Below are 21,167 nucleotides of genomic sequence, written 5' to 3'. Positions count from 1 at the left end.
GTTTCAGGCATTCCTCATGTGGTTCTTTCTACATTCTAATTGTGCCCAAGATGCTTCTGCCTTTACTAGACGGCCAAGACATTCAGGTCAATTATGCAGTCTGACTAAGCTCTGATCAGAGTTTGATCAGTGTAAGCATAGTGTGATCAAGTTCCCTTGGATGAGATAATTGGAACACTCTGTGAGGAGAAGATGGAAAACAAAATGTCTCCTTCTTCTTTGTGTCAGTACGTGGAAATTAGACTGCACTATAATGTCATCAGAGTGCAATCCAATGATTTCCACGTGTTCATTGACTTTCACAGCCGATTGCGATCCGAATATCAAATCAAACTCGGACAAGTAGCCATTTTTCCCTTGGACAGACTCTGAGGAATAAAATCGGACATGTGCACAGCCCAATAGACCAACATTGGTCTGAGTGTGATCCGATGTATTCTCAGATTGCACTGGGACCAATAATACAGCCATCTGCATGAGACCTAATATATATATTATCACTACTTCATTCCAAAACGGATTTCCCCTTCTTCAGTCCATGGATATGTGATCTTCTCCAATGTCCGGTGTTGTTATTGTCCTCTTCTGAGTCATGTGCCAATTAGTCCGATTTGTTGGTTCACTGGTTTATTTGGCTCTATGTATAAGCCAGAAGTTGCTATTACAATATAAGCCTATGGAGTCTAGTTCTAACGCTCTTTATCCTTGCATTGTAAAAACGACTTCTGGCTCACACATAGAGCCCTGTTTGATCCAGAGATTGACGTCATCAGTCACATAAGAAGGCCAGAGTGGCAGTGGACATTGGAGAAAATGGCAATCGGTAAATATATTAATACACCTACACATTCACATTCACACAGGTGTAGCTGATAACATTTCGAAAGGGAGCACTTCTTTTAATGTTTGATGTGTTCCCAACCAGTAAGTGTAATGTAAAACAGATACTATATAGACATACAGCCTTACTAGTGACCTAGCCTTTCATTAATAAGCCATTAAAAATAATGTAATTATTCTAAAATAATGTTTTTAGACTTGACTGTAAACCAATTCAATGATTTTTTTAATATAGAGTATTAAAGTTATTTTTTAAGTACTGCATGTTCAACTGCCGCTCCATTCATTCTCTATGGGGTTGCTGAGCTTGGCTTTCTCCATCATACATATAGGAACTGAATGTTGCAGCGGTTGCACATGCTCATTGGTGCTCCGTTCTAACAGCCATGCAAATTGAACATTCTGCTGATAGGTGCAAGTCCCAGCAGTTGGACCCCAAGAAATAAATAAATTATCACCTATCCCTTTCAATAGCTGATAAGTTGTTTTCACTGGACAACCCCTTCAATCCTATAACATACATTCATGTAAGTTTTAATTGCTATAAAATATTTTATTACATTGTCAATAAATTATCATTATTACTAATATGATTATCATTATTATTATGTTGTTGTTCTCGTTATTATACAGTTATATGAAAAAGTTTGGGCACCCCTATTAATCTTAAGTTTAATGTTTTATAAAAAAAAAAATTTTTTTTGCAACAGCTATTTCAGTTTCATATATCTAATAACTGTTGGTCACAGTAATGTTTCTGCCTTGAAATGAGGTTTATTGTACTAACAGAAAATGTGCAATCTGCATTCAAACTAAATTTGACAGGTGCATAAGTATGGGCACCCTTACTCCTACCTACTTTTTACTGACTTACTAAAGCACTTTTTTTGGTTTTGTAACCTCATTGAGCTTTGAACTTCATAGCCAGGTGTATGCAATCATGAAAAAAGCTACTTAAAGTGGCCACTTGCAAGTTGTTCTCCTGTTTGAATCTCATCTGAAGAGTGGCATCATGGGCTCCTCAAAACAACTGTCAAATGATCTGAAAACAAAGATTATTCAACATAGTTGTTCAGGGGTAGGATACAAAAAGCTGTCTCAGAGATTTAACCTGTCAATTTCCACTGTGAGGAACATAGTAAGGAAATGGAAGAACACAGGTACAGTTCTTGTTAAGGCCAAAAGTGGCAGGCCAAGAAAAACATCAGAAAGGCAGAGAAGAAGAATGGTGAGATCAGTCAAGGACAATCCTCAGACCACCTCCAGAGAGCTGCAGCATCAACTTGCTGCAGATGGTGTCACTGTGCATCGGTCAACTATACAACGCACTTGCACAAGGAGAAGCTGTATGGGAGAGTGATGCGAAAGAAGCCGTTTCTGCAAGCACGCCACAAACCGAGTCGGCTGAGGTATGCAAAAGCACATTTGGAGAAGCCAATTTCTTTTTGGAAGAAGGTCCTGTGGACTGATGAAACCAAGATTGAGTTGTTTGGTCATACAAAAAGGCGTTATGCATGGCGGCAAAAATACACAGCATTCCAAGAAAAACACTTTCTACCCACAGTAAAATTTGGTGGAGGTTCCATCATGCTTTGGGGCTGTGTGGCCAATGCCGGCACCGGGAATCTTGTTAAAGTTGAGGGACGCATGGATTCCTCTCAGTATCAGCAGATTCTTGACAATAATGTTCACGAATCAGTGACAAAGTTGAAGTTACGCAGGGGATGGATCTTTCAGCAAGACAATGATCCAAAACACCGCTCCAAATCTACTCAAGCTTTCATGCAGAGGAACAATTACACTGTTCTGGAATGGCCATTCCAGTCCCCAGACCTGAATATCATTGAACATCTGTGGGATCATTTGAAGAGAGCTGTCCATGCTCGGCGACCATCAAACTTAACTGAACTGGAATTGTTTTGTAAAGAGGAATGGTCAAAAATACCTTCATCCAGGATCCAGGAACACATTAAAAGCTACAGGAAGCGACTAGAGGCTGTTATTTTTGAAAAAGGAAGATCTACTAAATATTAATGTCACTTTTCTGGTGAGGTGCCCATACTTATGCACCTGTCAAATTTTGTTTGAATGCAGATTGCACATTTTCTGTTAGAACAATAAACCTCATTTCAAGGCAGAAACATTACTGTGTCCAACAGTTATTAGATATATGAAACTGAAATAGCTGTTGCAAAAAACCCAATTTTTTATAAAACATTAAGCTTAAGATTAATAGGGGTGCCCAAACTTTTTCATATAACTGTACATATCCTAGTTTTTACTATAGTGATTTTGTAACATTGTAAACCAGTATCCATTTATTTAGCTTCTATCCCAGTGATAAATTGCGGGTAACACGTATCGTGTAAGGTGTGATGTGTAAGCTATTTTCAGAACTCACGCCTCGGCAAGTAAAGCACCAACGTTTCCTGCAGTGAAAGCTTTAATCACATATACTGGGACATTTTCACAGTTTTGCTGATATCACTCAGCTCTGAATGATGTTCTAATTTTGTTCAATATTTTAAAGTACAAATATGTTTTTCTTTTTTGTTTTAATTAAATATCTACTGTATATATTTAATTAAAAAAAGAAAAACATATTTGTACTTTTCTCATATAAGGTTCCATATGTTTCTCCATATATTGTTCTATACTGCTTTTCCCAACAGTAAGTTTAGAAAACACTACACAAATGTAACATCAAAGGCAAGGACAAGGTATTTTAGTGCCCTAAGCAGATGAGGCAAATGGTGTCCCCCTCCCCAAGCAAAGGAATACAACCCCGCCCCGTAACAAGCTCCAATGACCACATCCACTGGAATAGTTACCTTATTCAATATCAAAGTTAGTTGTAGAATTGTTCATTGTTTGTGAACCTGTTACACAATATGAGGGACACAATAAGATTCACCACTGACATCATATATTTTAAATGTCAAACGCAAAGTCAGTCATGTAAACTAATATAGCTTAACTATAATGGGCCCCATTACTATATGGGTGCTTCCAGTTTTTGAAGAAGCTGGCAGCAAAACGTGCGTCTGGGTGAGGGTGCGTCGACAGACACTCAGGAAGTCTTTCTACCGGTAAAGTCATTTGTATTATGATATTTGGTTGGGGCATTGCAGACCATTTCCTTTATTGCCACTAGTGCATTTTGGGTAACATATGTCTCTGATATTGGAATTTGTTTATATCCTCCATGTTTACCAGTATACTATGATTAAAGGGCAATCCTAAGGGATATAAAGTATTTCTAGCCTCTTATTGTCTATTACTGTGATTTTTGAGGACCATTTACATGGAGTGTTAAACTTTACATCAGGATATATACATCCTCCTATGTGTTGCAAATTGAGCCCCATAGGACATATAAATTGGACATATATATATATATATATATATATATATATACTAGATGATGGCCCGATTTTAACGCATCGGGTATTCTAGAATATGCATGTCCACGTAGTATATAGCACAGCCCACGTAGTATATTGCCCAGTGACGTAGTATATTGCCCAGTGATGTAGTATATTGCCCAGTGACGTAGTATACTGCCCAGCCACGTAGTATATTGCCCAGCGATGTAGTATATTGCCCAGCGACATAGTATATTGCCCAGCGATGTAGTATATTGCCCAGTGACGCAGTATATTGGCCAGTGACATAGTATTCAGCACAGAGCCATGTAGTATATTGCCCAGCCATGTAGTATATTGCCCAGCTATGTAGTATATTGCCCAGTGATGTAGTATAATGCACAGAGCCACGCAGTATATTGCACAGCGATGTAGTATACAGCACAGAGCCACGTAGTATATTGCCCAGCCACATAGTATATTGCCCAGCCACGTATGTCACAGATTAAAAAATAAAAAATAAACATACTCACCTTCCGATCCGAGGGCCCCTTGTAGTTCTAACATACTCACCATACTTGTAGTTCTGTCGCCTGTGCGAGGTACAGGCGGCAGCTTCCAGTCCCAGCCTGCTCGCGCAGGCGTGCAGGGCCTGTGATGATGTCGCGGTCACATGACCGTGACGTCATGGCAGGTCCTGCTCGTGCAGGCGCGCAGGGCCTGTGATGAAGTCACGGTCACATGACCGTGACGTCACGGCAGGTCCTTTCCACGCAGGCGCGTAGGACTTGCGGTGACGTCGCGGTCACATGACCGTGACGTCATGGCAGGTCCTTCTGCCAGACCATCCGTGCCAACGGAACGTGCCGGTTGCATTGCGAGGAGCGGGAAAGGTGGCGTAAGTGAGTATATAATCATTTTTTTATTTTTTTAATTATTTTTAACATTAGATGTTTTTACTATTGGTGCTGCATAGGCTGCGTCAATAGTAAAAAACTTGGTCACACAGGGTTAATAGCAGCAGTAACGGAATGCGTTACCCGCAGCATAACGCGGTCCGTTACTGCCGGCATTAACCCTGTGTGAGCGATGAGCGGAGGGGTGCAGGGAGTAAGGAGCGGCCATTTTCTTCCGGACTGTGCGCGTCGCTGATTGATCGCGGCAGCCGTGACAGGCAGCTGGCGAGACCAATCAGCGAACGAATAACTGCGACAGACAGACAGACAGAAGGACAGACAGATGGAAGTGACCCTTAGACAATTATATAGTAGATATATATATATATATATATATATACGCCCCCTGAGAAGGCATTTGCCGAAACGCGCATTGGGGTGGACGGGAGCTGGTGTCTGTGTGCTTTTGTCATTCTGCCTATCGGTATGTATACTTTATACATCTGTATATGACTGTGACACCACATGCCAATACTGTGTGCAATATACTTTTTGATCTAAATATCTATGAACATTTATGGTTATGATTGACAGTACTGGTATTGATAAGTATTGCCACATGCACCTGCGACTGTCCTATTGTACGTGCTGAGGGTGGCACGGGAATTTCCCATTTGCTCTTTTATGCCTGTTGACACTAATAACGTTTTTTGTAATCCTTACATACTTAGACTTATGACTGTTTTTTTCTAGGGTGGTTCATTCTTAATGAATGTGCAGTTGGTCTTTTATGGTCCTATCCAGTTATATAATTATTTTTTATATCTAATCCATAAATGGGATTATTACTACTTTACTATTGCCTGGTATGTGTTCAATTAAGTATTTGTGTGTGTATATATATATATATATATATATATATATATATATATACTGTATATATATATATATATATATATATATATATACACTCACCGGCCACTTTATTAGGTACACCATGCTAGTAATGGGTTGGACCCCTTTTGCCTTCAGAACTGCCTCAATTCTTCGTGGCATAGATTCAACAAGGTGCTGGAAGCATTCCTCAGAGATTTTGGTCCATATTGACATGATGGCATCACACAGTTGCCGCAGATTTGTCGGCTGCACATCCCAAAGATGCTCCATACAAGGCAGGATGGATCCATGCTGTCATGTTGTTTACGCCAAATTCTGACCCTACCATCCGAATGTCGCAGCAGAAATCGAGACACATCAGACCAAGCAACGTTTTTCCAATCTTCTACTGTCCAATTTCGATGAGCTTGTACAAATTGTAGCCTCAGTTTCCTGTTCTTAGCTGAAAGGAGTGGTACCCGGTGTGGTCTTCTGCTGCTGTAGCCCATCTGCCTCAAAGTTCGACGCACTGTGCGTTCAGAGATGCTCTTAGGCCTACCTTGGTTGTAACGGGTGGCGATTTGAGTCACTGTTGCCTTTCTATCAGCTCGAACCAGTCTGCCCATTCTCCTCTGACCTCTGGCATCAACAAGGCATTTCCGCCCACAGAACTGCCGCTCACTGGATTTTTTTTCTTTTTCGGACCATTCCCTGTAAACCCTAGAGATGGTTGTGCGTGAAAATCCCAGTAGATCAGCAGTTTCTGAAATACTCAGACCAGCCCTTCTGGCACCAACAACCATGCCACGTTCAAAGGCACTCAAATCACCTTTCTTCCCCATACTGATGCTCGGTTTGAACTGCAGGAGATTGTCTTGACCATGTCTACATGCCTAAATGCACTGAGTTGCCGCCATGTAATTGGCTGATTAGAAATTAAGTGTTAACAAGAAGTTGGACAGGTGTACCTAATAAAGTGGCCAGTGAGTGTATATATATATATAATCTCAGTACAGACCAAAGTTTGGACACATCTTCTCATTTAAAGATTTTTCTGTATTTTCATGACTATGAAAATTGTACATTCACACTGAAGGCATCAAAACTATGAATTAACACATGTGGAATTATATACTTAACAAAAAAGTGTGAAACAACTGAAATTATGTCTCATATTCAAGGTTCTTCAAAGTAGCCACCTTTTGCTTTGATGACTGGTTTGCACACTCTTGGCATTCTCTTGATGAGCTTATCTTAAATGAAAAAACACAACAAGAATTTTTCTAAAGCCAAATTGGATATAATTCCACACCAAACATAAAAAAGGGGGTGGACAAAAGTATTGGCACTGTTCGAAAAATCATGTGATGCTTCTCTAATTTGTGTAATTAACAGCACCTGTAACTTACCTGTGGCACCTAACAGGTGTTGGCAATAACTAAATCACACTTGCAGCCAGTTGACTTGGATTAAAGTTGACTCAACCTGTGTCCTTGTGTGTACCACATGGAGCATGGAGAAAAGAAAGAAGACCAAAGAACTGTCTGAGGACTTGAGAAACCAAATTTTGAGGAAGCATGAGCAATCTCAAGGCTACAAGTCCATCTCCAAAGACCTGAATGTTCCTGTGTCTACCATGCGCAGTGTCATCAAGAAGTTTAAAGCCCATGGCACTGTAGCTAACCTCCGTAGATGTGGATGGAAAAGAAAAATTGACAAGAGATTTCAACGCAAGATTGTGCGGATGTTGGATAAAGAACCTCGACTAACATCCAAACAAGTTCAAGCTGCCCTGCAGTCCGAGGGTACAACAGTGTCAACCCGTACTATCCGTCGGCGTCTGAATGAAAAGGGACTGAATGGTAGGAGACCCAGGAATACTCCACTTCATAAAAAAGCCAGGCTGGAGTTTGCCAAAGCTTACCTGAAAAAGCCTAAAACGTTTTGGAAGAATGTTCTCTGGTCAGATGAGACAAAAGTAGAGCTTTTTGGGCAAAGGCATCAACATAGAGTTTACAGAAGACAAAAAGAGGCATTCAAAGAAAAGAACACATGGCGGAGGTTCCCTGATGTTTTGGGGTTGCTTTGCTGCCTCTGGCACTGGACTGCTTGACCGTGTGCATGGCATTATGAAGTCTGAAGACTACCTACAAATTTTGCAGCATAATGTAGGGCCAAGAGTGAGAAAGCTGGGTCTCCCTCAGAGGTCATGGGTCTTCCAGCAGGACAATGACCCAAAACACACTTCAAAAAGCACTAGAAAATGGTTTGAGAGAAAGCACTGGAGACTTCTAAGGTGGCCAGCAATGAGTCCAGACCTGAATCCCATAGAACACCTGTGGAGAGATCAAAAATGGCAGTTTGGAGAAGGCACCCTGCAAATATCAGGGACCTGGAGCAGTTTGCCAAAGAAGAATGGTCTAAAATTCCAGCAGAGCATTGTAAGAAACTCATTGATGGTTACCGGAAGCGGTTGGTCGCAGTTATTTTGGCTAAAGGTTGTGCAACCAAGTATTAGGCTGAGGGTGCCAATACTTTTGTCTGGCCCATTTTTGGAGTTTTGTGTGAAATGATCAATGTTTTGCTTTTTGCTTCCTTCTCTTTTGTGTTTTTTCATTTAACACAAATTAAATGAAGATAATAATACCAAAGGATTTGTGATTGCCATCATTTTCAGGAAGAAACTGAGTATTATCTGACAGAATTGCACGGGTGTCAATACTTTTGGCCACAACTGTATATATATTGCTAATGTGCATATTCTTTGATGTAATATCCCATTGTGTTTCTGCTTGGTGTCCCTGGATGGTATTTCACTTTTTTAGATCATATTTTACATATGTTAATTGATATTCAATAAAAATAAAGTGTATTTTTTTTTATCTTTATTTGCATGGGATCTCTTCTTATTCCCACGAGTATTACACATTTTATGGGAGTTTTTTTGTTGTATAATGGGGGCTGATTAGTTTCTATTAGGATTTCCACCAAATGCCGGACACCTTAAAAGAAACCAAACAGACCCCATTATAGATATGTATATGTATGATGGATTTTACATCCATCATAAGACAAATACCGTTTGCAACAAAACTGATAGTTGGTGGTTCTGGTGACTTATTCGTGTACTGATGGTGGCTCTGGTGATATATTCATGGAGTGATGATGGTCCTAGTAATGTATTCATCACCAGAACCATAATCAGTACATTAATTCATTAACACAACCCTCATCAATACAGGAATACATCACTACTGCTGCACCGTTATAAAATATTCAATTGATCAGTCAACTACATGTGTTACTATTCTTACATTTTTCTACCAATAGTAGTCTATGAAACTGATGTTTGTGTCACCTGAGTGTGGGTAGGAAACTAAAAAAATCAGTTGTTGCATGAGGTATGAGGTCTCCCAACTAAGAAGGCTTCCACTGCTCCCTTAATCACCAGGTCCTCATTGAAACTTCAATTCCAAGCTGTAAATGCTGGGCCTGACCGAGATACTTCATGCATGGCCCATGGCTGACTGCTGCTGTGCCATTTGTAAATTTCTACTGTAGTTCATTTGATGCCACTTTTCATGGTGTCTGCCCCTAATTTTAGCTGTTTAGGAAGCTTTTTGTCTCCCCTGAAGGTGTTGTGTATACGTTTGGTTTGGCCTCCCATTGAATCTAATGGCGTTCGGGGACATTTGTCCAAACGTTCGGCGAACATGTTCGACGAACATCTAAATGTTCAGCTAATTGAACCTTGAAAGGTTCGCTCATTTCTAAACATTAACAATGTTGTTAAATCACTGTGAATATATTTTGAAGTCTGCGGAATAATATGTTATTTTTGAGTAGTGTGGATTACTTGTAGTTACTGTTTGGTAAAATTAGATTATATGCCAGGCATAGATCTAGTAATGAAATGTTGTCTAAAGACCTTTTTATTTATCCCAAATGTGTCCAGGTGTATTTATCACTTGTATGGAATCTGGAATGACCAACGTCGAATGTTGAATACCCATGATATATAAACACTGCATAACTCATATATTATCTTCTACATTGATGGTGAGGAGGTTGGCAAAGCATTAAAGTCTAAATCTCTCTCCATTACTTCTGGGAAAAGATCCAGAACAGATGTTGTTTTTACTGTGATTTCGACACTTTGCTGTTGCCCATGCCTATTGGAGGAGGCAGACCGAAAGCAAATAAAAAGAAAATTAAAAAGTAAGCTATGCGATTGATTTTTAATTCCTTTTAGACTTGGTAATACTTTGGGGTTATTTATTGGACGAATGCGCTAGAGAAACAAAGTGACAACCATACTGCATACAATTCAATTATATCCTCTCCTGATTCTAATACAACTGACTAATCCCATTAACTCAATGCACTGAAATAAGACAATGCATTAATCATAACATTTTTTTCATACTCAAAAACAAAATACAAATTTTAATTTCAATGAAATAATAGATTAAACATGCATCGTTATCAAGAGCAAACATCCTCCAAAGCTTAAGGAGTCTCTGTACCTTTAGAAAACTTGATCTCATTTGATAGATAATGTGATAATCTGCAAATCAATTTTAAAAATTATACTGTCCAAAAAAAATAGCTCCACAGTGTCAGACATTAGGTGTCTCCCTTCTGTCTAAATTGCTGTATACTGCCTGCTGTCAAGTGTGATCCATCTCTATCAGCATGGACTAAAGAACACATTACAGGAAGTGTGGGGAGGGGGGGCATTTGTCTCTTTCTGCTCCTGCTCTCCTGTCTGTCAAACTATATACAAGAAATCAAATAAACTCACTGGATAAGATACCCTATAAAAATAATGTAAAGTTTAGTAACATATAATTTAGGGTATATAGTAGAGGACTAAGTATAGGGTAAACCAAAGAGCAAACAACAAAGCAAAAAAAGAGGAAAAGATGATAATGAGCCCACAGGAATGCTTAATAAATTCACACTTAATTGCAGCAAAAAGAGGAGTCTCATGTGGTAATATAGGATGGCAGTGAACAAATAGCAGAAAAATACAACCAATGGTGGTAAAAAAGAAATACTGCCGGACACCTACCCATGAATGTCTTCTCCTGCTGGAATGATGCCAACCCTGACGCGCATTTAGGCGCAATGCCTTTATCTGGGGGGGGTCATCATTTTTTACCAGTGTTGGTTTTATTTTTTCTTCTATTAATTCACTGCCTTCTAATATTACCCCATGAGACAGTGTATGTCTCATTATGTGTCCTCTCCTATTGTGTATGATGCCTCTTTTTATTGCTGTATTCCTGCTTTGACCTAGACATTTTTTATTAACATTCTTTTCTTACATTAAGCATTGTCTGGGCTCATTATCATTTTTTCCTCATTTTTACTTTCTTGCAAACTACATACAGGCGTAATAAAGAAGTTTGAGGCAGGCATGCTGTTGGACAATTCCAGGAACAAGGTATGTTGAGGAGCAATGAAAGGAAGTTTCATCATCTATAGAGCTAGTAGTATGCTAAGATAAAGGGAATGACCACAAGATGCCTTACTTCTGATAAAATTGCTGTCTACTGGCTGTTAACAAGGAAGTCACGGCTGTGACTCGCAGACCTCCTCAGCTCTGCTCTGCTCACCATGTGGGTTCTCCTCATGTCTGGCCATCCTGCTGAGTCTGCTTCATGCAGCACTGCTGCACCTGCATGTGGCTTCCATCTAGCCTTAGCGGAAGTGGTCAGTCTCTGCAGGAATTTAAGTTTGCTGCGTTCTGCAGAAATTAAGTTTCCCCAGCCTATCCAGTCCAGCAGAGCCTACAATTGACAGCGCTACATACCATTCCTCACCAGTATGTTGGTTCTTATTCCAATAGCACCCACTAATGTGTTCCTCTTTAATCTATATCACATTAACAACCTGGCCTTTTACCCATCCTGTTTGACCTCTCTGCTTCTGACCTCAGCTACGTGTATTGAACTTTGGTTGCTTGCCCTGACCTCGGACTGTTTGACTACACATATGTATTGCCCTTCTGTACCTCGTATCCGCTCCTCTGACCCTCCGGTCAGCTGTTGCAGACCCAGGGACTGGAGGGGTACCTGGTGACTACTGGCAGAAAATTCTATCCTCACCAACAAGGGCTCTAGCGAATACCCGGTAGTCATATAGTTACACCCCTTCAAGGTAAGAGTAGCCCTTGGCATAGTGGGTCCACACCCCCAGCTGTACAAAGGATAATATATCTATCTAAGCTGAGATAAGACAGAAAATAGAAAGTGGGGGTGGGATTTTATCTCTCTGCTTCTGCTTTCCTGTCTGTCATACATACAGGCATAAAGTGGCAGGCATTCAGTGTGAGGCAAATGGTAGGAGCAATATATTCCGATAAGTAAGGAAAATAAGTTCCAGCATATCCAGTGCTAGCGCAATGCTCATAAAAAGAGAATGACCACTGAATAATAGTGAATGACAAGTTACAATTCATGAGAATTGGGACAGTTCTTGGACATATTAAGCCAGAATGTTCAGCAAAATCAGTTTTAACTTGTTGCAAGGGATCAGGGCAACAATGCCATGCTTTTCTACAGACTTTGTGTGAAAGTGCAGGTAAACTACAAGGATCTTATTGTTCCAGGCACCTGCAGATGAAAGATTTAGAGAATGGAGTAATGACTTTGAAGCATTAGGATGACCTACCGTTATTTGAATTCTGCTTCCTATAATGGGATCAAGTGACTAATATTGCTCAAGGATCCATTTATTGTCTTTTCTTGCTTCCCAGAAATCTTTAGAAGATGCCCTTTAGCTACATAGTTCAAAGTCATCACTACATACAAGCATCCTCCTTTTAGTGTATAGCTTTTTTACTTCCATTACTACAAATTGTCTCTTCAAATAGGAAGAGAACTAGAGCGCTAGTGCCACCTATAGGAAGTAGCAATCCTGGAAGTCAATGTCAACCCTTTAAGGAGCCTTGTCACATGACTTAGGATAAAAGCCAAACCAGAATCTCAATTTGCAGGCACTGTGTTTTGGGGTACTGCCCCTTGTCAGTGCAAAGTGTGAGATCTGGTTTGGCTGAGTGAGAGGCGTCTGACCGGCGATTGACATGTCAAGCATCCCGAAATGAGGAGAATTTGATTACATACGTCTTTTTACCCATAACTGAATTACTAGTCCTAATTCATCATATCCACCAATTTGCTTATCTTCCAGCCTAAAGAAACCTATGAGAATTCTAAACCTGGCAAAAAGCTGCTCACCTAATGCATCCTCCTAACGAGTAGTGTACTGTGACTTGAAAAATGAATCAGTTTAAAAATTATAGCAATAAATTTGGAGGAAGCGGGCACCACCAAAATAATAAAGAGTGCTCATTAGGAAAAAATCATAGCAATACGAAGAAGAAAAAGAAACTATGCTTGAACAGGCACATCCCAAAATTCAATATTTGTATTCCGTAACGCAAAAAACACCAGATACAGACAAAGTAAAACCAATTAAAAACAGGCACAAAACTAATGTGCCACAATGAGATTAACTGTCTAAGCTTAAATGAGACAAGTCCAAGGTCATAAAGGGGTTAGTGAGCATGTGCAATCACCACTTATATGAACAGTTAATGAAGCAATGATCACTCATGTTACACTCAGAGGACTTTTGGACCCCTATAGTAAGGTTTTAATACTAGAGGTTACATCTGTCCCGAGTAGGGTCACCTTGGCATGGTGGGATGGCTTTTTTTTAATCAAGACAATATTAACTAAGTACTGTATGTTATTTTCATGCACTATTACTATTTATGTACCTATTGTCTGATATTTGCTCACTTAGTTTCTGTCTTGGGTTTGTCTGTTTAGTGGTCAGTGTGAACATGCGCCTACACGTTGCATGCACACCAAGTTATATTCCAGTTCCTTTCTTTTGGTTATGTTGTTTATGAGACAGCTCCTTTAAAAGGATGTGCTTATCTTCTGTCTTGGAGATTGACAGTTTGGACCAGGGGCATGCCTGCGCCATTGGTCTGAACTGTGTGCGCTCTCATGCGGCAAGCAGCTTGGCCTCTGAACCATCGGAGGAGAGTAGTGTCACTTCAGAGCAGTGCTTGAAAGCGCCTCCTCCTTGCCTAACAAACTGGCATCCTCTGATACAGTGCAAATGTGGCCAGTAACCTAGGCAGCAACCAGTAAACAAAATAATTAAAAATCAATTTTTTTTTAGAACAGAGAGAATTTTTAATGATCGGTAAATGGCAGACTTGCACACTTTATTATTTTTATTTTATTATTACCCATGTAACAAAATGAGACAACCTGTTTAAGCTGACAATGATCTCAAATTGTAAAGCCTTGTGCAAATTGTCTTGACTTGCCATTGTGAATATAAGAGCGCTCCAACTAGATTTCCAAATTTACATTTCTATATTTGAAATATACAGTTCTCAAACGCAAACACGGCAGAAATCAGTGAAACATTGTCATATATAACATATAAATAACCGTGTTCTTACGGTAACAGAAAATAAGCGGGAAGCTAAATAGAGTCTGTGCCGGGGCTGAAATGTCATTGCTTTTTATTGGTATTTTAGTGATTGCCTGTCACACAGTCACTGTGATAACAGGAGGTGATGTCACACACGGAGCAGTGATTTGTTCATAATACTTCATGTTTTGTTTTCTGCGCGGAGAATACATGTCCATCATCAAATGACAACCTAGTAACACAGCCTAATAATAGCTTCACAATAAATATCTGCTTCTGCAAAAGTCTTCTACATCAAAGACACAATTCTATATAAACAGGAAAATATGAGGAGGGCTAGTTACAGATGGACTGTGGTTTATCAGCTCAGCATGGAGCTTATCTGAAGAACTAATACTTTCATTTATGTTAAAATATCTTTACAGTTTAAAAAGTGTTACTAAATAAATTCCTTAAAGAAGCACACTTCCCATCGAAAGTTTTATCCTCGTAATATATCGCAGTCATCATATTATATAGCACTGTGTACTTACAATTGCTCATTTTGACTTTCTACCCAGTTTAATCTTCTCTTTTTTCATTATGTCCATGACATCACGTGATTAAAAACACACTAGCTGAATCATTCTAAGCTCCATGTAGAAAGATTTATAACACTGAAAAGTCCCTGGTCAGCTCGGCTCCTTGTCCTCTGCAACCTCTGACACAGCTGTTCCCGCCCACCTTGTTTTTATCTCTCTTCCTTGTTTTCTTTTGCCAGTGATGTAGGATTGTAGTTCTAATGCTGACTCATGCAGGGAAAAGAGACTTCCTGTTTCTACATCAAGCTTGGAAGGATTCAGCTATTCTGTTGTTCATAACATCTTGTCATAGACCTAATGGTAAACAGAACTGAGTAGAAGATTTGGGAAGAACATTAACTCGGTAGAAAGGCAAAATTAGAAATTGTAAGTCCGCGATGCCATATAAAAAGATGATTACAATATATTAAGAGGATAAAAAATTTAAGGGGAGTGCTTCTTTATAAGGGAACCTCTCACTTTGTAGTTTAATTATTAGCAAGATTTTATATAGAAGTTGATATGTAAATTTATGGGAAAAGATTCAGCACAACTTACTGAGAATTCTGCTCATTCTGGGTTTATGAGTCAAGAGAGTGGTCCAAATCAGTGATTGACAGGTATCTTCTTATGCACACTTATACTGGGAGGGTTGTCAGTACCTGACACTGATTGCCGGGGTCTCCATAAGTAAAGTCCAAGTTATACTCCTTTCCTACAATTGTATATATAAATCTCTTCAGTTCCCCTCTCTGTATAATGCTGCCCATAGATTGTACGCCATTTACAAACTGACAAGTTCCTTGTAAAGGGGGTTTCTGAAAATTGTAACCTATCCCTTATTCATAGGGAATAAGTCCAATCACAGGGACTCCTAGTGATTCCAAGCACAGGGTTTTGGAACCCCAAAAACAGAACTTTCCAGTCCTGACATAAATAAAGTAGAGGGGGCATACTCCGATTTTGCTCTATTCATTGTCTATGATAGCGCTAGGGAAAGCATTGAAAATGAATTTAGCAGAGGCCGTTCATGTGCATCCCAACTCCATTAAGTAATGGCTAGTGTTGAGCATTCCGATACCGCAAGTATCGGGTATCGGCCGATACTTGCGGGTATCGGAATTCCGATACCGAGATCCGATACTTTTGTGGTATCGGGTATCGGTATCGAAACAACATTAATGTAAAAATGTGTAAAAGAGAGAATTAAAATAAAAAATATTGCTATACTCACCTCTCCGACGCAGCCTGCACCTTACCGAGGGAAGCGGCAGCATTCTTTGTTTAAAATTCGCGCTTTTCTTTCCTTACGTGAAGTCCCGGCTTGTGATTGGTTGCGTGCCGCCCATGTGACCGCAACGCAACCAATCACAGCAAGCCGTGACGTAATTTCAGGTCATTCAGTATTTTAAAATTACGCTCCGGCTATGTGATTGGTTGCGTCGCAGTCACATGTGCGACGCAACCAATCACAGCAAGCCGTGACGTAATTTCAGGTCATTCAGTATTTTAAAATTACGTCCCGGCTTTGTGATTGGTTGCGTCGCAGTCACATGGACGACGCAACCAATCACAAGCCGTGACGTCACGGGAGGCTGGACACGCGCGCATTTTAAAATGCGCGCGTGTCCAGCCTCCCGTGACGTCCCGGCTTGTGATTGGTTGCGTCGCTGTCAACCAATCACAAGCCGGGAGGCTGGACACGCGCGCATTTTAAAATGGCTTCCCGGCTTGTGATTGGTTGACAGCGACGCAACCAATCACAAGCCGGGACGTCACGGGAGGCTGGACTCGCGCGAATTTTAAAATGCGCGCGTGTCCAGCCTCCCGGCTTGTGATTGGTTGACAGCGATGCAACCAATCACAAGCCGGGACGTCACGGGAGGCTGGACTCGCGCGCATTTTAAAATGCGCGCGTGTCCAGCCTCCCGTGACGTCACGGCTTGTGATTGGTTGCGTCGCCCATGTGACTGCGACGCATCCAATCACAAAGCCGGGACATAATTTTAAAATCCTTAAGGACCTGAAATTACGTCACGGCTTGCTGTGATTGGTTGCGTCGCCCATGTGACTGCGACGCAACCAATCACAAAGCCGGAGCGTAATTTTAAAATACTGAATGACCTGAAATTACGTCACGGCTTGCTGTGATTGGTTGCGTTGCGGTCACATGGGCGGCACGCAACCAATCACAAGCCGGGACTTCACGTAAGGAAAGAAAAGCGCGAATTTTAAGCAAACAACGCTGCCGGTTCCCTCGGAGAGGTGAGTATAGCAATATTTTTTATTTTAATTCTTTATTTTACACATTAATATGGTTCCCAGGGCCTGAAGGAGAGTTTCCTCTCCTTCAGACCCTGGGAACCATCAGGAATACTGTCCGATACTTGAGTCCCATTGACTTGTATTGGTATCGGGTATCGGTATCGGATTGGATCCGATACTTTGCTGGTATCGGCCGATACTTTCCGATACCGATACTTTCAAGTATCGGACGGTATCGCTCAACACTAGTAATGGCCCTTCTCAGGAATCTGCATCCTCATACTAGACATCGCTGGAGATCTCAGCAGTCAGACACCTCATAATCAGCAAGTTAACCCCTATCCTATGGATTGGGGATAACTTGCAATTATAGGAAAACCCCTTTGAAGGGAGTGTATTTCCACATGCAGGGCCACCATCAGGGCATTACTGTCCTTAATGGCCTTTGGGGCCCACTGAGGAGGGGGACCTGGTCTGGGACCTGGAGGTGGGCCATCAGCAATTATACTTTTATAACCCACCCTGTTGATAGGTGCAAAAAGTTGTTTTTGAGACACCTTGAACTGATTTATTTCATTGGGCAAATATACCTTCTGTTCTCCCTTTATAAACAAATCTACAACCTTCTTATTCATAGTGGGGGTGCAGTGGGAATATCTGGGGACGAGCAGACATTTGGAAGCTCCGGTTCTGGTACCCAACCCGAACTTTATTTCAAAGTTCAGTTCAGGTACCACAACTGTACCCGAAAGTGAACCAAAAGCTGGACTTTATTGAAAACAATGGAGACGCAAAATTTGGGTCTGAGTAAGAAAACGGACTTCCCCGGAAACTCCAAACATTGCAACGGACTTCCGTGGAAGGTCCATGTTTGGCACCAAACACTCACTATCTGTCCAGTATGAATGCGGAACTTTTAACTTTGGGTTTGCTCATCTCTAGACATAGCCTCAAAGTTATAACATTAATAATTATTATTTCTATAGCGACAACATATTCTAACTTGATATTATGACAGTAAATATTTTAGCAATGAGGAAAAATGTTTAATATTTGATACATTAATGACATTTTATAAATTTTAGGTAAGAAAAGTTCTGCAACAGGAAGGTTTCGACAGAAAGAAAAGAGGATATAGAGATATAAATGACATCGATATTAACATGAACGACCCTTTATTTACAAAACAGTGGTATCTGGTAAGTAGAAAATTAATGTGAATACACTTATTAATTTTTTTTTAAGACCTTATAATTCCTTTACCAGGGTTGCCAACTTGACTTTATTTTTTCTGGACGGCTTACCAAAAAATCACAGACAAAATTGTCTCCCTGTGATTTTTTGATAAGCTGCCCAGAAAAAAATAAATAAAACCCCAGGTCAGCGATGGCTGACTGATGGTCAACGATGGCTTACTGATGGTCAACGATGGCTGAATGATGGTCAGCATTGGCTGACTGATGGTCAGCTAAGTATGGCAGCCTGTTTGACCCTGCTATAAGCAGTGTCTAACAAGCCTCTCGTGTAAAACCACCTGGCCTAATATCCTTTAATACATACATAAGGTGATCAGACCAGTGAAAGTTGGATTCCCCCACTGGGGCTAAGGAAGAATTAGTCCAATAAAATTTGTAAAAATATAAGCAAAACTACAAAATAAAGTACAAAAAAACTGAAAAATGTTTTCACAGTAAAATTTCTGTTTTCATGTAAAAGATCATACAGTGAAAAAAGTAGACTAAAACAACTGTCATGACATGTTTTGATCCAGTATCCTGTTGGTTTGTAATCGGTTCATCTGTCTGTTGAGCTATTAGCTCATTTCTTTCCCTATCCAAATGCTGATTGTTCCTATTTAGTGTTGATCGAGCACAAAAATGCTCAAGTGCTGGGTACTTGAATTGAACAGGTTGGACACTCAGACAGGCTCAACTCAAGTACTGAGTATATTAGAAGTTAATTGGAAATTTTCAGAATGACCCTAACAGAAGGGCAATGGAGGCAGGAAAATTGTCAAAAAGGATGGAAACAGCTCAAATGAAATGAGAACAGCATGGGGAAGACAACTGGGTACTACTCTGACTCCCAGGTCGCTGCTGGGAATAATGTTGTCAGAGTATTACTTCACTTTTATGAACTGATAATAAAACATACACAACTGAAGATAAAATAGATTTTACAATAAAAAATGTTAGGAATCATTCTTTCCCGTATAGTAATGTACAGTATGTACGTGGTTTATTAAATTTTGTGTCACTTTTCTGTCCAGAGAGTTTATTTTAATACTATCCATTAAAAGTTATATTTTATTTACGGGAAACTCTCCAAGCTATATTCCTATCATTCCTGAGAGTACATTAATTTTGAATTCCTATGTAATACTCTATAGCTGGTCTTCAGTATTACTGAGCCCAAAAGGCATAACTTGGTACTCATAATCACCGTCCTAGATGTTGAAAGCCGTCTTCCTTCATCTCCTCAATGTCTGCGAATTAGGTTGTACACTTCTCGCAGATCAAGCTGGTAAAAATCCTGGCACCTCTGACAGTCAAATAACTCTGGTATCAAAGGCAACGGATACTTGTTCTTAACTAAGATCTGATTGAGACCCGTATAATAAATGCAAGGCCAGAGAATCCCATCCTTTCTCTTGGCAAAGAAGAAGCCAGTTCCTGCTGATGAAGATGACTTCTGAATGAATCCCCTTGCCAGATTTTCCTTAACATACTTGGACATGGCTAGGGTCGGCCTGGGACAGCGGGTAGATATGGCCTCGTGGAGGTGAGGATCTTGGAAGCAGGTCTATAGGGCAGTAGTATGGCTTATTTGGCAGTAGTGTCACTACCTCCCATTTGTCAAAGACGTCAGCATATGACCAGTAGGCAGATGGTAATCCTGACAGAGCAGATGCTGCCACAGGCTGCCAAACAGGTCGTACAGGTACAAGACACTTCTCATGACTGTCCTTAGCACCTCTCTGAAGCTCCAGTCAAGGACAGGATCATGTGGCAGACCTACGGGGAGATCGAGAAGAAATTAATAACACAGACTAGAATGCACATAGTAGGTGATCTTCTCAGTGTGCAGCATTCCTATCCAGAGCTCTATTTGCTCAGTGACCACCCAGACAGCTTCAGATTGGGACCTCACATTGAGAGATGACACCAACAACAGATTCTGGAGTTGTCAAACGGGAATCTGGTACCGATCTACCACTGCTTGCTGCATGAAATTTCCTGATGCAGCGGAGTCCCGATATTCTGTTTCAACAAACCGTGAACCTCTGTAAATCACAGATAAAGTCAGGATCAATTGCAGAGAGGAATTGCTTTGTCCCAATGTAGCCTCTCCTACTGCCCTAAGCTTGGGAGTTTCCCGACTTCTAGGGACAAGTGCAAACGAGGTGTCCAGTGTCTTTACAATAGAAGCACAAGCCCTTGAATCGACAGATCTCCTGCTGTTGCCTGGCCATCTTCACGATGTCAACTTGCAAAGGTTCTAGAGATACTGCGGCCATGGAAGGCTGAGAAATGAGTGGCATTTGGAAGGATGGAGCCAGATGAAGCGGTTTTCTCTCATGCATTGTCTCTTGAGAGCGCTCCTGGAACTGGAGGTCGATTCAGCCGGCTTGGAGAACTAGATTGTCCAGTGTAGTGGGAATGTCTCGAGCTGCTAGCTCATCCTTGATCCTTATTGACATAAATTTACCACTATCATGAAGCACAATGTATCAGAAAAAAAAATCTCAGACTCACTGGGATGGAAAGAAGCATTTCAAAGTTATGTGACCATGAAAATACATTTTTATCTGCAAGCATGTTATAGAGCAGAAGGAGCTGAGCAGGTTGATATATAGCTTTGGAACTAAAGATGCAGTATAACCTGTGTTTTTAATAATTTAA

General features: G+C 40.5%; 1 protein-coding gene across 1 annotated transcript in view; it reads left to right on the top strand.

Moving 5' to 3' along the window:
- Positions 1 to 21,167, top strand: part of PCSK2 (proprotein convertase subtilisin/kexin type 2) — a 258,254-nt gene that overhangs the window by 125,150 nt on the left and 111,937 nt on the right. Inside the window, exon 3 of the mRNA XM_077282556.1 lies at positions 18,351 to 18,464. Within this exon, the coding sequence (XP_077138671.1) occupies positions 18,351 to 18,464 (114 nt within the window). The remainder of the gene's footprint in view (positions 1 to 18,350; positions 18,465 to 21,167) is intronic.

Source organism: Ranitomeya variabilis, chromosome 2 (assembly GCF_051348905.1).
Source record: "Ranitomeya variabilis isolate aRanVar5 chromosome 2, aRanVar5.hap1, whole genome shotgun sequence".
Lineage (NCBI taxonomy): Eukaryota > Metazoa > Chordata > Amphibia > Anura > Dendrobatidae > Ranitomeya > Ranitomeya variabilis.
The sequence above is the reverse complement of the archived record's forward strand: the minus strand, read 5'-3'. Positions and strand labels throughout refer to the sequence as shown.